At 45.0% G+C, this 19,253-nt stretch overlaps 1 protein-coding gene across 11 annotated transcripts in view; it reads right to left on the bottom strand.

The window, feature by feature from the left end:
- Positions 1–15,639: 15,639 nt before the first annotated feature.
- UBAP2 (ubiquitin associated protein 2) overlaps positions 15,640–19,253 on the bottom strand; it is a 1,758,279-nt gene continuing 1,754,665 nt past the window's right edge. For all 11 annotated transcript variants that reach the window (XM_069626852.1, XM_069626853.1, XM_069626850.1 and 8 more), the window contains one exon: positions 15,640–16,793. In XM_069626852.1, the coding sequence (XP_069482953.1) occupies positions 16,698–16,793 (96 nt within the window). In that variant the 3' untranslated portion in view covers positions 15,640–16,697. The remainder of the gene's footprint in view (positions 16,794–19,253) is intronic.

The raw sequence follows: 19,253 nt of genomic DNA, 5'->3' as shown, positions 1-19,253 counted from the left end.
CAGTTTGTGTCGATTTTCGCAGATTAAATTCATTATTGGTTTTTTGACAGTTACCCAATGCCAAGCATAGACTAGCTGAATGATCGACTGGGGAATGCCAAGTCCATTACTACACAAGACTTGACGAAGGGCTAGCGACAGGTCTCCAACAATGAGTAAACTGCCTTTACTACTCTCCAGGGGCTATTCCAATTTACTGTGCTCCTGTTTGGCCTGAACAGACTTTCTAACAGTTGATGGATGAATTTCGTTCTGCCCTATTTTACCCTTGCTGGTGCATATCTAAACGGCAACATTGTAGTAGTTGGAAAGAACACCCGTTCCACTTACATGCCATCACCAGGGGTTTACAGAAGACCAGACTTCGGGACAATCCCAAAAACATCTTGGTCCAAATGCATTGGCATGGATAGCTCCCATTAAAACCAAAAGGGAACTCAGTGCATTCTTAGGTTTGGCTGGGTATTACTGCTGATTTATCCAAACGTGTCAACCACTGTAGCCAACCTTAAAAATTCCCAGCCTAACAAGATTGTCTGGACACAGCAAGATCAGCATAGCTTTGACGGGCTGAAGTGCATTGCTCTACAATGAATCCTTGCTGAAAATTCCAGATTTCAACCAGGCTTTCATTTTGCAGATTGATGTGACCAAGGTATGGCTACGGGCTGTCCTCTCCCAGTTGTATGATGGCCAAGAACACACAATGTTGTAACTGGAGCTAGAAACCGTAAATATCAATTGGGCCAACACAACTCTATGCTAATATTTAATGAGGCAAAAGTTTAGGCTCATTTGTAATCAGCCCCCTTAACCTGGGTGTACTTGAGGAAAGAGACTAACATGAGAGTAATGTGGTTGTTACTAGATTAACAACCATTTTGCTTTGCAGTAGAACACCGAAAAGGGAAAAGACCAAGACAACACTGACTTCAAAATATATACTGGAGCATCAAGAACTGTTTGCCCCATTTCTATGCCGGTTCATAAAGTCCTCTTTTCGTACAGGTTCTATTCCTCACTCTATTAAAAATGTGTCTGTAACCCCTCTGATAAAAAAAACCAGGTCTGGATCCATCAGATGCAACTCATTTAAGACCAATCACAAATACGTTTTTTTTCCTTAAACTTCTAGATAAGGCAGCGACCACACAGCTACAAGCCTATGTATTAAACTCGGTATATTACATGTGAAGCAATCAGGTTTTCGAAGTTTCCATGGAACGGAGACAGCTTTATTGGATCTTCAGACATACATGTTGGGTAAATTGGAACATAGCAAGTCGGGGTGGCTGATGTTATTAGATCTATCGGCAGCCTTCGACTTGCTGGACCACAAGATCTTGCTCAACAGAATGGCGTCGGTAGGTGGACTTTCCAAAAATGCCATTTCTTGGCTCAGATCTTTTTTGGAGGGTCGCCACTCTCGTGTCCACTGGGGTGACTGCTTCTGAGCCACAGACTATCACATGTGGAGTCCCCCAGGGAGCATGTCTCTCTCCCCTGCTGTTCAATATTTACATTCTTCCCTAATGTATCGAGTTAGAATCATTGGGGATCTTTTTCTGTAACTATGCAGATGATTTCCAACTAGTCTTGAAAATAATGGGAACTATGAGGCTGACCAACAAACAGTAGCCGAAGCATATGAAGTCATAAAACAATGGATGTCAACTAATTGGCTCTGTTTGAATGCTGCGAAAACTGAGCTGATGCTCTTCGGCTCCCAGCATGCCCAACTCAAACTAAGCCCAGACTATAATTGTTTTATGATAGAAGGTGCTAAAATCAAAACCGTAAAGAAAGTTAAGACTTTGGGTACCTATATGGAGGAAAGTTTGGATAGTGAGGCTCATGTTACTGCCATCACTACCAACACGAACTACCACCTAAAGGTTTTGAGACAAGTAGCTCCGTTGATTTTGGTAGAAAATCGCATAAAACTTGTGAGAGCAGTAATGCTACCCCGCATAGACTATTGCAATGCACTGTTGGGGGGAGCTAATAAAGCTGACATCCAACAGTTGCGGAAGATACAAAATGCAGCTGTTAGAATCGTTTTCTAGATGAAAAGCTTGGAACCCACCAGTACGGCCAGAAGAAAACTTCACTGGCTTCCAGTGGCAGCTCGTATCCAATTTAAAATACTTACCACATGTCATAAGTGTATTTTTGGAAACGCTCCGGCTTATTTGAAGGAAAAGATAAATGTCTATCAACCAACAAGAAGCTTACGTTACTCAGTTGGGTCTCTGTTCGCTTTGCCCCGGATAAAAAGGTCTCGTGGTTTAGGTAGGGCCTTTTGAGTCCGAGGCGCGCAAGCCTGGAATTCTCTTCCGAAACAGATGCGCCTGACAGAAAACCACCTTGTTTTTCGGAAACAGTTGAAGACTATATTGTTTGCATAGAATAACTCCAGCTCTGTCTGCAACTACTTCTGTCTTTCGGCGCCTAGATGCCTGCGGGCTTTGGCGCCTTATAAGTGTAATTAACATAACATAACTTCTAGTCTGTATCCCTTGCCACCTAGAGGACGACTCCAAACTAACAGAAGGGGTGTGTGACAAATGCATGGAATTTGCTCTCTCACGCCAGGGGACTAGGAACGGGATACTTGTAGCGATTGTGGCATTGGAGACTAAGATACCCAAGCGCTTGCACCCAAAGCTGTCAGTCAAGTGGCAACGGGTAACTGTATGCTGTGGGTATTTTGCCCAACACACCACAGGAACAGAAGTAAACATATGGGATACATTACTCACCGTAATCGTATTTCTGATGCTTGTATCTGCTTAGATTCACATGCTGTGCATAGGCCGACATCTAGTGGAAGCTGCGGAGTATTACAGTTTGTTTTTCGAAAGTCGAAAAAGGGCGTCGACACAGGGCGTGCCAGTAATACTATCCCTAGTGTGACGTCCACTGTACCCATGATCCCTCACGCGTCTAGGATCCCCAGATTGTGTTTTTCCTGACATGAGGTAGCATGAGGAGTAGCGTGAGTACAGATAGACCAAGCAGATAGACAGAAAGGTAAGACTACAAGCAACCATGCGCCTTCTCTCGGAGGGGAGGAAGGGTGGGTCGCATGTGAATCTAAGCAGATACAAGCATCAGAAATACGATTACGGTGAGTAATGTATCCCTTCTGAGGCTTGTGGAATCTGCTTAGATCACATGCTGTGCATAGATTAGCGAGCAGTACCAGAAGAAGGAGGTGGGATGTGAGAAGGGTCATGAGCAAACAGGTGTCTTAGAACCGCTTGTCCCACTTGTGTATCTGTCTTGGAATGAGTGTCAATGCAGTAATGCTGAGTAAAAGTGTGAATAGAGCTCCAAGTAGCTGCTTTGCAAATGGTGTCGAGGGGAACATTTGCAATGAAAGCCAGAGTGGCCCCAATGCCTCTAGTAGAGTGGGCCCTTGGTGTAAACGGCAGAGTCTTTTCAGAAAGAGAGTAACACAGCTGTATACAGTTGATAATCCACTTAGAGATAGCGCCCTTAGAGACGCGATCCCCCTCTCTGCCTGTAGCTACGGAGACAAACAGTTGATCTGTTTTCCTTAGCGGTCTGGTTTTATTTACATAGTATAAGACCGCCCTACGCACATCTAGGGTGTGTAGTTTCACCTCAGCCGAGCTTTGTGGGTTTTGGAAGAAAGCCGGAAGCTCGATGGACTGGTTTACATGGAACTTGGATATGAATTTAGGTGAGAACCTAGGGTGTGTGCGTAAAACCAGTTTGTCCTTGTGGATAGTAAAGAAAGGATCTTGCACTGACAGAGCCTGAATTTCACTGACCCTTCTTATGGAGGTAATGGCTACTAAGAAGGCCGTTTTATAAGTCAGGTGTTTGAGACTACTTTTATGCATGGGTTCGAAGGGGGGCCCCATGAGCTTAGCTAGCACCACGTTGAGGTCCCATCCTGCCGGTGGGTTCGAAATAGGAGGGTGAAGTCTCTTTACTCCTTCCATGAAGGCTTTAACCACTGGTACTTTCCACCACGAGACCCTGTTATGGGATGTGGTGTAAGCCGAGAGGGCTGCCAGGTGTACTTTCAGAGAGTTAAAGACCAACCCTGCATCCAGCAGGTGGAGCATGTATGTTACAACGTTGGAAGGAGTGCAATCAACCGGGTTGATTTGTTTATTCTGGCACCAGATAACGAATCTTTTCCACTTGTCAAAGTAACAGTGTCTTGTATTTGGTTTCCTGGACTCTTTTAGAATGTCCATACACCTCTGTGGTAATTTGAGATGTCCAAACTCTATGACTTCAGGAGCCATGCTGCTAGGTTCATAGAGTTGGGTTCCTGATGCAGTGTTTGACCTTGTTGCTGGGACAGAAGGTTGTACCAGGCTGGGAGTCTGATGGGGTCGCACACCGCCATCCTGCGTAGGTGTGGAAACCATGGTTGTCTCGCCCACATGGGAGCAACTAGGATGAGCGTCATTGATTCCTTGTTCATCTTGCACACCACCTTCCTGATGAGAGGAGTTGGTGGAAAAGCGTACGCAAACCTCCCTGACCAGTTCATCCACAGGGCATTCCCCTGGGAGTCCGTTTGGGGGAACCTGGATGCAAATCCTGGGCATTGTTTGTTTTCGCTTGTGGCGAATAGGTCTATAGTGGGGAAACCCCACTGAGAGAAGAGATCTTCTACTACGTCTCTGTGAAGGACCCATTCGTGTTCTTCTGGGAGGGGGTCTCTGCTTAGAGCATCCGCTAGGGAATTGAGCTCCCCTGGAACATGTTGCGATGACAGGAAGATGTTCCGTCTGAGTGCCCATATCCATATTTTCTGGGCAAGCTTGGACAGATTTGGCGAACGAGTCCCTCCTTGCTTGTTCAGATAGAACATGGCTGTCGTGCTGTCCGTCCTGATTTGCACCGACAAGTTCAGTAGATGGGGCTCGAACGCCTGCAGCGCTCGGAATACTGCCAGAAGCTCTAGCAGATTGATGTGGTTCTTGGATACTGAGTGAGACCAGAGACCCTGCGCTGTGTGGTGGAGATGGTGAGCTCCCCAACCAGTCAGGCATGCGTCTGTAGTAACCACTGCCTGTACTTCGGGATCGTAAAAGGGTTTCCCCTTTGAGATATTCTCTCTTGTCCACCAGTGTAGGCTTTGTACGAGTGTTGGCGAAACGACCACTAGATCGTCCCACTGACCACTTGCCTGAGACCACTGTTTCGCCAACCATTCCTGCATGGGACGCATGCGCAGACGCGCGTGGGGGACCAGGTAAATGCATGACGCCATCATGCCCAGTAACCGCATAGCTTTGCGTACTGTTATCTGTTGACCTGACTGATAATGCGGAATTTGCAGAAGTATATTCCGAATTCTTTTTTCCGAAGGGAAGGTCAATTCTCTCTGAGTATCTAGGATCGCTCCTAGAAACTGTTTTGAGGTGCTTGGCACCAGACTTGACTTCTTCTCGTTGATAGAGAAGCCTAATTCGTGGAGGAGGTCGATAGTCCTCTGAATGTTTGATCTGCAGATTCCTGGGGTTTCCCCCGTTATGAGCCAGTCGTCTAGATAAGGGTACACTGGGATTGCCTCCCTGCGTAGGTGTGCAGCTGCCACCGCCAGTACCTTGGTGAATACCCTTGGTGCTGAAGCTATCCCGAAGGGCAGTACCTTGAATTGGTAGTGGCGACTGTCCACCTTGAAGCGCAAGTATTTTCTGTGCGCCGGGAGCATGGAAATATGAAAATAGGCATCTTTCATATCCAAGGTTGCCATGTAATCCCCCTTTTTTAGGAGTGGGATTACCTCTTGTAGCGTGGTCATACGGAATTTTTGGGGCTTGACATACTTGTTGGCAGGCCGTAAGTCCAATACTGGGCGCATTGTTAAATCTTTCTTTGGCACAAGGAAGTAAGTTGAATAGATACCCTTGTTTACCTGGTGTCCTGGGACGAGTTCTATCGCGTCCTTTAGGAGCAGATTGTAGACTTCCTCGAGGAGGATCTTTTGATGTTCCAAAGAGTGGACTTTTTGTCTTGGAGGGTGGTTTCGGGGACGTTGCAGTAATTCTATACAGTACCCCTTGGATACTGTCGACAGCACCCATCTGTCGGATGTTATCCCTTCCCATGCCTGGGTGAAGCTGGATATTCGTCCCCCTACTGGGGTTGCATGGGAAGGGACCCTGAAATGAGCGTCACTGCTTCGGTGGAGGCGTGCCGCCTCCTTTACTGGGGCTGCCTCTGCCTCTACCACGTCCTCTTCTACTAGCCCTACCATACCCCTGGGTAGACTGTTGTGAGTTGGTGTTCCACTGTGTACCCTGGGTGTGGGAATAGCTATTACCTCTATTGGAATTTTGGCCGCGGGGGCGACGAAAATTGCCGTTCCCTCTTTGGTTAGGTGGTTTTGTAGTTAACTGGCCAAGGGATTTGAGGGTGTCGAATTCCTCCTTAGCGTTTTTTAGTGCGTCCTCGACTGCCTTTCCAAACAGGAGATCACTTTCCACTGGTTTGTCTAAGAGTGCAGCTTGTGTTTCTGCTCTGAATCCCGACTGCCTCAACCAAGCATGTCTTTTGATGACAGTCCCCTCTGCTATAATTCTACCCGCATTGTCTGCGGCGTCTAAAGTTGCTTTTAAAATGCAGCCTGAGACGTTTCTTCCCTCTGCACAAATGCGAGCTAGCTGGCCTTTAAGGGGTTCGGGAGCGGAATCTATTAGTGCTGCCACTTCTTCCCACTGATGGCAGTTGTAGCTGGCCAACAGTGTGGTGGAATTCGCGATTCTGGTTTGGTAGGCTGCCGTGGAAGCTACTTTCCTACCAAAACCATAGTGTTTCTTACTTTCCTTGTCGGGGGGAGCCTCCGAGGAAGATAATGGGGTTCCAGCTCTCTTGCGGGTGTTAGTTACGACTAGAGAGTCTGGCTTAAGTTGGCCTCTAATATATAGAGGGTCCGACTGGGCTGCTTTAAACAGCTTCTCTACTCTCGGGTTTACAGGTCTTGTCAAGTTTGGGTTGACAAGGGATGGTGCTATTCTGCGTTGAATAGATTTCAGGATGGGAATGGTCTGGGCTACTGTCTTCCTTTCCCCTATTAGTTCCTCCGCGAAGTCCCTCTCTTCTTGGACACCTTGTGTGTCTATGTGGAAGTGGTTAGCTGCCCGAGAGAGCAGTTCATTTAGGAGGGGCTGATTATCTATTGGGGAATCAGACACTGGGGCTTCCCTTTCGACTGGTGAGTCCATTCTGAAAACATCTGGGCTATTTTCTGGCTCATCCTCGTCTTCGTCCTCCCCGTAATAGTCTGACACTGCGAGATCTTCTGGTGTCTCAAAATCCTGGCCCTCTATAAGGGAAGAGTCTCCTTGGCCTGTAGGGAAAAGGCAAGAATAGGGTTGGACCTCGAAGGGTTCTGAAGCCTTTACTGGTGTCTCGACCCGGGGCCTTTTATTTGAAGGGATAGGGTCCCTTGAACCTGAGGGAGAAGATTCCTGAGGGTTTAAAGCTAGTAGTTGGTCAGGGTGTCTTTCGAAGAAATTTGCTAAGGAGGACATCCTTGACATTACTCTGTCAATGTCCTCGCATGACCAGAGTTTAGAGCTTGGGGTGACCCTGCTGGAACTCTATAAGGACTGTCCCTGAGAAGACTTGGACGGGGAAGTCAGTTCTATTGTTGTGGGGGATTGCAAGGGTTGTTTCCTTTGTTGCTTACCCCCTTCCCCGTGGGTGGAAGTGTGTTTACCCTTTCCCCTATCTTTCGACGCCTGGCGTCGAGGATCGGATGTGGAATCCCTGTGTTTCGAACTAGGCTTCGAAACTGGGCCCTCCTCACTCCCAAGAGATGTACCCTTTCCCTGGGGTGTGGGCTGGGGATGGAAGCCGTGTTCGTCTCCGGACGAGTGATCTTCCGTGATGTTAATGGGCGAGGCACTCTGTGCAAGTGTGGAGGCTTGCCTGACATCGTGCGGCGACCTCGACCGGGACCGCCCAGAGGACGTCCTTTCGGACCGCTCCTTTTGTGCCTCTTTCCGAGGTTTCGACGATGTCGAATCTCGGGTGGGTTTTTTGTGTTTAGTGTGTGTATGTGTAACGCTCTTGTCGCCGGGGGACTTCCCCATAGTCGCCGGGACGGACGACCTTCCGAGGCCGGGGACGTGCGTTAGGCTGTCTTTCGACGCCTTGGTGCCCTCGCCGTCCGAAAGTCCGGCGTCGCTGCCGTCGCTGAAGGTACCCTCCGCCTCCATAGCTGCTAGCTTGGCGTGGTGGGCCCAACGCTTGGTGGAGCGGTCCTTAAGAGTTTTTGTCTTAAACCTGCTACAGGCCCTGCAACCCGCCTCGGGGTGGTCTCTGGGCAGGCAAAGGTTGCACGTAGCGTGCTTATCTACCCAAGGGTATTTTTTATTACACTTGGGGCAAAACTGAAAGGGCGTACCCTCCATACGCGCCTGTGGGCAGCGGGCAAGTGTGTGTAGGTAAGAAGGTGTTTCTAACCGAGTGTGGAAGTGTACCACCCCCCACTCTCCCTACTGTAGGGCCGAGGCCAGCGGCCCAGGCCCGAGCCGAGGCGGAGCCTCAAGGCCCAATCCGTCGGGTTTCGACGTTGATCTCCTCCCCGGTTCGGCATCGAGATGCTGGTCGACGTAGGGGTGAGAAAATGGGGCAAATTAGAATTAGTTTTAAGTGTAAATATGGCAAAGCCAGGGAACTCCGATGAAGTGCTTCCGACCAGAATGGCGGAAAAAAACAATCTGGGGATCCTAGACGCGTGAGGGATCATGGGTACAGTGGACGTCACACTAGGGATAGTATTACTGGTACGCCCTGTGTCGACGCCCTTTTTCGACTTTCGAAAAACAAACTGTAATACTCCGCAGCTTCCACTAGATGTCAGCCTATGCACAGCATGTGATCTAAGCAGATTCCACAAGCCTCAGAAACATGGATACAATCACATTGCGCACAATGTCTAGGTGATTAATGCGTAATTGCATATGATTTATTCAACTATAAAGGTCAGCCTAACACGTATTTTGAGCCGTGCTCTTCTTCCATTATCAATTGGCGTGTTGCCTGTATGTTAGAGTTTGTAGATTCTATATATTCTTCACAGTTGCGGCGATGTAATCGTGAGAGCCCCATGGGGAGTATTGGAATTTCACCGGCGGCCTGAGGGCCTCCCACTTATCCTACACCTCTTATGTCTCTTCTATGAAGGGAGCCAACTATGTCCAACAACCCACAGGGGAAAAGGAAAGTGGGATCCCATTGGGGGCGACTGCCTCTTTAGAGGGCAGGTCATCCCTTAACAGGGAGATGTTTTAACCCTTGTCCTAGATGGCCAAAGTTTTTAATAGCTATATGGGAATTGCAGATATATATACAAATGGTCATGAAAAAGGAGCTGGTCTGATTTCTGATCCATGAATGTGTGAACTGGAGAACCAATGGCATGAGCTGTCTCTTTCCACGGGAAGCCAAATAACCCCTGAGAATGCCCAAAGAGAGCAAGGGGTGAGCAGGAGAGGCAAGCCAGACTGCAGAGCCGTGATGCAGATGAGGCATCAGCACCATTCAAGGTGGCATCAGGAAGCAGACACAAAGACTGCAGATGCACAATAAAGCCCGCAGAGCGCTGCTTGCTACGGTCAGGCCTGGAGCTGGAGAAGCTCTGCCCGCCGACGAGAGAAGATTCGCAACTGCACAAACTGTGGTTAACCAGAAATATTAGGAGCCATCACTGAAGTCCCATGACGAACCAATGGGAAGCATTGGAGACTGTGCAGCGACACGGAAGAGAGCAGACAAACCACAGAGGAGCTGACACTAAGACTACAGGTAGGCAGTGCGTTCAGGTAACCGGGTGGACTCCCCGGTAAATACCCCACGCCAGGGTGAGAGCAGAAATACCCAACGCAGTGGTGAGAGTACGAATACCCCAAGCCAGGGTGGGAATCCGAGAGACTGACAAAAAGGCCGAAGCTGGGTTGAAAAAATGAATTGCCCATGAGGGGAAGCAAAACCAGAGAGCCCGGGGATGGAATCACAATGGCCCAGAGTGGCCGAAGATACCAACCCCAGGAGGGGCTGTATAACCAGAGATCCCAGGCAGGGTAGGTCCCAAAAGGGTTCTGCAGAAGGCTCAGCTAGTGAAGAACATTTGTGAGGACTTTACCTCATAAAACAGTGATATTGAATAGACACAATGTCTAACTATGGGGCGGGAAGCACAAAATAACTTGTTTAACTATTTGATTAGAACCATGAATTGGGGCAACAGGCCCGACACATTGGCTGGTGACAAATCTGTAGCTTTGCATGGGTCAGACTCCCTTCCCTACTCCTGAGGATGGGTCTGAAACCAGCCAGAAATATACCACGTGGGCAAGAGGCTGCAAGTGGCTTGCGTTTTTATTAGGATATTTTCCTTTATAGTGGTAGGGTTAGGATCAGGCTAGATTAGATTTTCGTCTAGATGGCAGTCTTTGTGTTTTAACATTCTAACATGCTCCCATTTTCCTTTCCTTTGTATAGCGATCAGGGTTTTGAAAATCCAATAATGTAATTACTGAGTCAATCCACAATGATTTGTCTATCTCCTAATTCTGACTTACCACAACACTCACTGGAATAGCGCTAGATAATCAAACCAACTCTACGGTGACTTGGGCAACAGGGAATTTTCTAGGGGGCCGCCTGTAATCTGTTAATCTGAAGCCTTTACAGGCAAATATTCCTCAAGCTGGATCAGCATTGTCCACTACTTTCCTACTAGCCCCAGAGTCGAAGACCAGTGATCTCCTGGCCATTGAAAGAGACCCATACAATGAAACGATCAGGGTGACTGAACTTATGAACACTCATAACATTGACCCTACACAAAGAAAAAGATTGCTCTAGGTCAAAGTATGAACAATTCAGCAATTTGCCCAATTATTTTAATGCATACGACGACATTTTCAAAATTGTTCTTCAGAGCAACACACAAATTGGTAACAAAACAGTATCTGTAAACAATACATTGATATTATGTCCAGTTACATTAACTGGATGAGTGCAGGTAAACATGTATAATCCCTTACAGAATCTAGGAATTTCAGTGAACAAGAAACATGTGACTATAGTACAAAAACAGTACAAAATTAACGGTGTTGACACTACAAAACTGGAGAAAAATTAGTCGACACTACTGTTTCAGCCATTCATCAGCTGATCCATAAAGCTGGCAAGTGGTTGGCCTTCATCAAGACGGAAAACAAGCTGAACTGAAGGTGTCCTACTGCTCTTGTGTAGTGAATTTGCCACGGTGTGATCAAAAATTGGTCAAAGGCTCCAGTTAAATCTAGAAGAGTATGGGCACATTTCTGGTGTTTCTTATGTACCCAGATCTCCTGTGAGGAAATTGCATGGGGTACAAATCTCCAGGCGGACTTTGCAGACCATGTCGGGGGATGGTCTTACTAATCATAGTAATGGGATCTACTGCAGCTGAAAAACAGACACCGCAAACTTGCATCCAAACATCCATCAAAAGGACTTTGAGATCTGTACCCCACGCAATTTCCTACTGTATTGTTTACAGATATTGGTTTACAGATATTGTTTTGTTATTGATTTGTGCCCTGCTCTGAAGAACAGTTCTGAAAATGACATTTTATGCATTAAAATAATTGAGTAAATTGCCGAATTGTTAATACCTCGACCTAGAGCACTATTTTTCTTTGTGTAGAGTGTACATATGTTCAGTCACCCTGATCATTTAGTTGTATAGTTCCAAACCCACCTGGGTAGATCAGGGCCAAGCCAGGAGCCCTTTGGTTTTCTAGCCCCATTGAAAGAGACCCTCAATGCACTTTCTAGTATTACTTGCTACTTCTGCTGTGGTGTCAGAACTTTCCCAGACACCCAGGGAGACTAAGGTTAACTGAGCAGTTCCCACTGTACACATGCTCAAACAGGAAAGTAAGACTTTTGGCTTGTTCCTCCCAGTTGTCCCTTGACATTGATGTGGTAACATGACCCACAATCCGGTGAGTTAAGTGGAGATCTAGGAAGGGGGGCCTTCACAGCCTACTTTTGGCAGGCACCCCACTAGCCTTATTACAACCCCCAAGGGACTCCCACCATTCTATTTTGTAAACCTGTTTAGGACATCAATTAAGTTGGTATTTGCCATTCAATTTTCTGAGGAGCCATTTTCTTGGCCACAGTTTGGGAGATCCACAGGTTGGTTCCCATGGCTCACTTCTTTGAAGTCAGCAAGGTGCTGACAGTTCTGGGGAACAAGCATTAACATGTGCTCATGCATGATTTAATGTCTTAAAACAAAAAGGTATCCGTCTTGCAAACTCATGCTTTAGGGAAGCAGTCACTCAAGGGGACCAAGTTTCATTAGGGAACACACAAAGCTAAACTTGAATGGACTCAAGCCCCTTTCTTCATTTCATCCAGTACATAGTGCTTCTAAAGCACCTCTAGCCATTCTACAAGCTTTATTAAAGGTTTCAAACCATAAGACCTCATTCCATGCTTTATAGCCCGCAAATCCTTGGGAAGGGTTTGAACCCTTGCTCCCATCTGTATTGCTGAGAAGGGTACTCTTAGCCTTTGCTGCTTCAAGCTTCAGCTCTTTGATCTTGAGTTGAACTACCAGCTCCTTGGCTCTGGTCTTCTTTCCAACCACTCTCTTTAATTTTCTTCTTTGCTCCAGGTGGCTCCTGCTACTTCCATTCAATTTCCCTGTCTTTTGCCTTCCAGGTCAGTTGGACCTCACTGTACTACAGCTTAATTTGTTGCTCTCTGAGGGACGTTGCTGAAGCACGATTGGAGGAAAAGTAGGGAGCAAGAAAAAGGAATGTCTTGTTAGTGAACCGTCTTGGCACATGCTGCCTCCACTAGCTCAGCTTTTGTCCGAGATGAATCAAGTTCCATTTTTATGCACACTTTTAAAATGTTTCTTACCTTTGACATCTGGGTATCAACATTTCCATTTTGTACAGTATCACTTTCAAGATAAGTAAATCTCTAATATATATAATGTACAAGTAGGTATTTTACTTTGCGTTTACCAATTCCTAAAGCCAGTATCCACCCTGTTGTGCACCACTTGTCAGATTCTCCTTAAGATCCTGTGTTCAGGGTGCTCAGATAGATCTTCCCGACTCTGGTACTACTAGCGATTCCCTCAAGCTCATCAGGCTCTCCAAGTGGTAGCTGTGATAGTGCACTCCACGAAGAACGCTGAAATGGTGCAGCAGAGTGGTTTCCCAGGTACAGTATACACAATATCAAGAGACAGTCCCATATACTATTTGTATAAAAATAGAATCTTTATGTATTTAACAAAAGACAAAAAGAGGAACCAAAGAGACTTCGGAGGTCAGCAAAACACTAAAAACAGAGGGTGCCACAATGTATCAGGAAAGTAACAGTTAAAGAGATCTGTTTTTGCAATCAAAGAATCGATCATGAAAAATAAAATGGCAGCGCCTGGCAAGTTATAGAAGGACGAGTCGTGCAACTAGAGGAAGTATTTGGCAGGAAAGTAATTCCTTTGTGTGCAACTGCACCAAACAGAAGTTCAGTTGGAAGGAAGCTCTCAAAGTTGCATGAAAATGAAGAATGGGCGCAATGATGAATAACATAACAAAGAAAAGACCCACCAGCAGCACTAAAGTGCAACACCCTAGGACCGAAAAAGCAGTTATACAGTATGTGGTAGGCGGTTACTTCATGGGGAGTTCAGCGACCAGCGTAGTTTCCAGCAACAGTGCAACTTTGTGGTGGGGACCACTAGGTCCTTGGGAAAAATGATTGCTCTCATATCAGTGATTCTCAGGTCAGAGTTCAGAGCAAGAGGAGCTGTACTGCTTTAAGTAGACGATCGGCGGGAGTTGTCAATTCATATTGCCCTTCAGCACAGGAAATGGATTCTAAGGATGGTGTCAGCTTGGAGAGACCCCAAGGCAGAATGTACACTGAAGAAATCTTTAAGAAACCATACTGGCGAGGGATTAGCCACAGAAGAACCAGAAAGGCAAGTTTGACGATGCAGTCACAACATTCAGGGCAGCACGGCCTCTGGTCCTATCTAGTAGTGGGAGATGGAACCAGAGTGCTGTGATCCCATTCTCCTCACTGGATAGGAGGGAAGTAGCACCGCAGAGCAACATAGGATCTTGGGTACAGAGCTCATCTCCTTCCTCGAGCAGCAAGCCTTTTAGATTCCAGGTACAGTGTAGCAAAAGTAGAGTGTGTGTGTGTAAGCTATCTCCATTACGAATAAGTGAATCAAAAGCGCACCCAATTATACCGCAAGAAACATTCAAAACAATGGCAGACCATTCCTCCAAGTATACATATGCATCATGGAAGGGTCTACCATACAAAGGAATGAATCCGAACTGTCCCAGACAGGCATCTGCAGACGCCAGGTAAAACTTGTATCAGTGCGACTACAGCCACACTCGCGTGACACAAATCTCTAATCATTTTGTAGGTTAGAAAATATTCAATCCACAACAAAATTCTCTCAATTTAAGTCTCCTGTAAGACGCCATCTGACAAGTTGGGAACTGCTCCATGGTGAGCGAGTCAGGAAGGTGGCCAATGCACAAGAAATGATCATCGTATCTTGGCTTCATACATCCACATGAAGCAAACTTGGCAAAGCAACACATCTTAGTCGGAAGAGAGTCGGAGCAAAACACTGGCTCCTGTACAAATAACAAAAAACATAGCAAAATCAGTTATAAAACACTACATACTGCAAGAAGTAGGAGAAAGCCATCTGGGATCCACTGCTCACAGGGTGGGGAGGCGAGAGAAAACGGAGTTAAACTGTTTAATGCATTCTGTGCGCTGGCAGCTCCATGCTCCCTTTAAAGTGTGTCCTTTTCTGATTAACTTGTGAACAGTGAACTTTTCTTAGCTACCACAGATTCTTTTTTTGTACAAGTTCTTCGGATGGAATGCAGTTTTTAAGTTACTGGTCTACATTTTGGGGGTACAATTTGCAAAAACCAATACTGCTAATTAGAAAGTAAATAAACGTTATTTGATGGTTTATTCCACTATTGTTGATACATTTTGGGTACCCGTATAAAGGCGTCCATATTAAAAAGGTTTATGAAGTCAATGAAGATAACAGGATGAAGAACATGAACATCTACAGCATAACGATTCCCTACAATACGAAAATAGGGTGGATGTGAATTTCACATGTAATATACATTGGTGCTTTGTCAGAGTTATAGTTTGAACAAGAAACCAGGCTCAATTAAAAGAAGTGTTTTGATTGGGACCTAGATTCATTTAGCATGCCAGGCTAAAAGTTTGAAATGCTCAACAATAAAACAATAGAAAACCTACCTCTTGCTTCTTTGGGGAAAGGCGGTCCCACAGGACTTATGAATTAATTTTTCAATTAACACATTTTCAAAACTCAACTCTACACAGTGTAAACACTTTAACGACTTGACTAATTACTGATTTCATGAGCAACAGATTTAATTTGGTTAACCAACCCAGCTATTAAACTATCAAACTTTTCACATATCTTAAGTACCTACTGCATAGAAAACAATTGTATTAGCACCAATATTCTAGATGATTCTTATGTGCATGCAACTGCCCTAGAGTAGAACAGAAGTAAAAACAACAACAACATTTAAACGCTCAGAACTTTATTAGGTGGAGTATGGGGTAAAAAGAAATAAAAATTCTAAAACATTCATGATGTGCTAGTGCGAAATATTAAGAATAGATTTGATACTTTATTGGGATCTCCGTTTTCTTTGCCTATTTGTGTTCTAAGTTAAGAAGGAAGCCATTTCCATTTTCCATTCCAGGGGTGTGGTTAGCACAGCCAAGATGTGGATGAGGAAAAGGCTCTTGCATTTCATTTTGAAAATTGTAAGACAGGCTTCTGCTTTCAAATGAGTACACTTTGCCTCCTTCAAAACCTGTCCCTCCTCCCCCTGCCCAAAAACAACAAACAGCCTCAGGTTATCTTGCTACAGGAACAGGAACACAAACTGTTAAAGTTTTATTTCTTTAAAAAGGTTAAAAAATAAACAGGTGACGGTTCTGCTTGTGAACACATTAACAAAACTGTGAGGCGACCACCATTTCTTTAATAGAAGCTTCCAGATGAAGAGGGAGAAAAGAGTGGACACAAATCACAAAAAAACCTTTACATTTGAAATGAAGAATTTCATGGGGACAGAACACTGGTTTTTCTCCCAGATCATTTATCGGAACTAAGTGCATTTAAATAACAGGTTTCCAGCTTTTAAAAAGAAAATGGCACTTTTTTCCTCCTTTTGACCCGATATAAAGCCCATAGAGCTTAAAAACAACAAAAAATATTTATATATATTTATATATATGCACTCCTGCAGATGGTCAGTCAATTTTCCCCCTACAAAAAAAATGCTGCAAAATGCAGAAAAACCACATTTAGGCTCTATTACATTTACAAATACATACATAAATATATTACATACAACAGCAAACCAAAAAGAAAGCGGGCAATATTCACACGTGAGAATGTGTTTGTAGTTTTCTCCCCGCAAAGACAATTTGGCTGATCACAGTTGTTTTTCTTTTGTAAAATATACTTCTAATAAACAGTGGGTTCCAGGAACGGGCATCTGCTCCTTCTTCCTTTTCAAATGTTGTCTTTTTTTCCACTCACTCTTCTCCACTTCCCCACAGTAAAGATTTCAATTTGTCCAGTATGGAGAGCTGGCATAGGCAGTTTTGTTAGCCTGAGACTTTTGCTGCATGGTGTTCGGCTGATTGCGCTGTCCGGAGACACCCTGGAAAAGAAGAAGTGGTAAATACAAATATACTTTTTGGGGATGTAGCCCTCCATTGATAAGTGGCAATGTGGCCAAATGGTTGGTTCATTATAATATGCCATTATTACACTAGGACCAGTTTACGGGAAAATACAACTGAGGAAAAGATCTGTTGCAAGTTCAGGATTTTGAATTGTCTGTGTGTGTGCAGTGACCTAGTCTTATCGTCTAGTTCAACCAAAAAACTCCAGGACCAAAAAGGCATGGAACTATTACTTCTCCTTTGCATAAATCATCAATACAGCTGTAACAAAAGTACAGCAGGCTAAAGTTGTATGTCCTGTGTTCCAGAATCTAGAAATGTTTGAGCAGAATAAAGCAGGACCACTAGCATTTGTGGAAAATGAATTCATTCCAGTGGAAGGAACTCTTCCTGGTGAATATTATATTTAACACACAGATTCTTCATCTCAGAAATATCAAGATGCCAAATGATTCGGAAACGCAGAAACGTTCCCCAGTCACTAGGTGGCAACAAGCAAACAACGCATTCAAAGGGACAGAGGTGCTTCTTCGGCAGCAAGTGATATATATAGCATACATTACTCACCATACTTGTATTGCTGATGCTTGTATCTGCTTAGAATTACATGCTTTGCATAGGCCAACCTCTAGTGTTAGTCACAGAGTATTACATGATCTGTTTTCAAAATACCAAAAGAGGATGACTGGGTGTGTTAGTAATACTATCCCTAGTGTGAACCACTGTACCCATGGTCCTTCACGCGTTGTGGGCCCTCAGATGGTTTTGTTTCAGACATGAGGTTGCATGAAGTGTAGCGCGAGTACAGACGTAATAAAGCAGAACATAGTGAGTGAAACATCTATGCACCTTCGTCTCCAGGGGGAGGCGCATGTGAATCTAAGCAGATACATGCATCAGAAAAAAAAAATTACTGTGAGTAATGTATGCCTTCTGAGGCTTTCGAATCAGCTTAGATAACATGCTTTGCATAGACTATCGAGCAGTACCTGAAGGAGGTGGGTTGTGTGAAGGTACAGCGGCAAATAGATGTTTTTACACTGTTTATCCTCCCTGTGAATCTGCTTTAGAGTGTGTATTGATGCAGTAATGCTGGGTAAATATATTAATGGAGCTCCAAGTAGCTGCTTTGCAAATGGCGTCTAGGTGGACATTTGCAATAAATGCTAAAGTAGCTCTGTTAGAGTGACCGTTTGGTGTAAAAGGTAGGGTCTTTTTAGATGGTGAAAAGCACAGCTGTATGCACTGAATTATCCATCTGGAGATTGCGTTTTTTAGAAATGTGATCACCTTCCCTACCAGGTGCCATGGAAACAAAGAGCTGGTCTGATTTCCTTACAGGTTTTGTTGTGTTTATGTAGTACATTAACACACTCCTTACATCTATAGAATGGAGGCTTCTTGAAGCCGAGTTAGAAGGCGTTTGGAAAAGGTAGGTAGTTCAATGGATTGGTTGACATGGAATGTCGATATGAATTTTGGTGAGAACCTAGGGTGTGTTCTAAGAACCACCTTGCGGATTACAACAAAAGGGTCTTGTACGGACAATGCATGTAGTTCACTGACTCATCTTAGCGAGGTGATGTCTTCCAGAAAGGTAGTTTTAGAGGTCCGGTGTTTAAGGCTGGCATGTGCATAGGTTCAAAAGGTGGACCCATGAGCTTTGAGAGTACAACATTATGGTCCCAACCTGGTGGAGGGTTAGAAATGGGAGGGTACAGTCTCTTTACTCAATCCATGAATGCTTTAAAAAAAAAAAAACAGGAACTTTCCACCAAGACACTGTTTTGGGAAGCGGTATACGCAGACAGGGCCACTAGGTGTAACTTGATGGAATTAAATACTAGACCAGAGTCTAGTAAGTAAAGCATGTTGTGTAGAATGTTAGATGGAGAACAGTTAATTGGGGTCAAGGATTGTGATCGGCACCATACAGCAAACCTGTTCCATTAGATAAAGTAACAGTGTCTGGTGTTGGGTTTCCGTACTTCCTTGAGGATATCCATACACCCTTAAGGAAGGTTTAAGTGTTTAACTCTATGAATTCAGGAGCAAAGCTGACAAGTTCATAGACTGAGGATGTGGATGCAGTGTTGTCCCCTTGTGCTGGGAACGCATGTAGAAGGGGCACAGAGGTTTGACTGGTTTGCACATTGCTTTAGGCTTGTGGCAAACAAGTCTATAGTAGGATGACCCAACAGGGAGAAAATTCAGTGTAAAACATCTTCGCTGATTTGCCACTCATGCTCCTTGGGTAGAACATTTATACTCAGCGTGTCTGCTAGAACATTGAGTTCCCACATCTCAGAACAGGTTATCATGCCATGTTCTTTCTGGAGAAGAGCGCCTGCTACCTTTTTTAATATATTTGCAAGGAACTTGGGGTTCGTCACCTTGAGTTACCTGGGGGTAACCAGACGTGGACTCCCTGCTCA

The sequence above is a fragment of the Ambystoma mexicanum genome, chromosome 6p (genome assembly GCF_040938575.1).
Source record: "Ambystoma mexicanum isolate Mex_15411 chromosome 6p, UKY_AmexF1_1, whole genome shotgun sequence".
Classification (NCBI taxonomy): Eukaryota; Metazoa; Chordata; class Amphibia; order Caudata; family Ambystomatidae; genus Ambystoma; species Ambystoma mexicanum.
The sequence above is the reverse complement of the archived record's forward strand: the minus strand, read 5'-3'. Positions and strand labels throughout refer to the sequence as shown.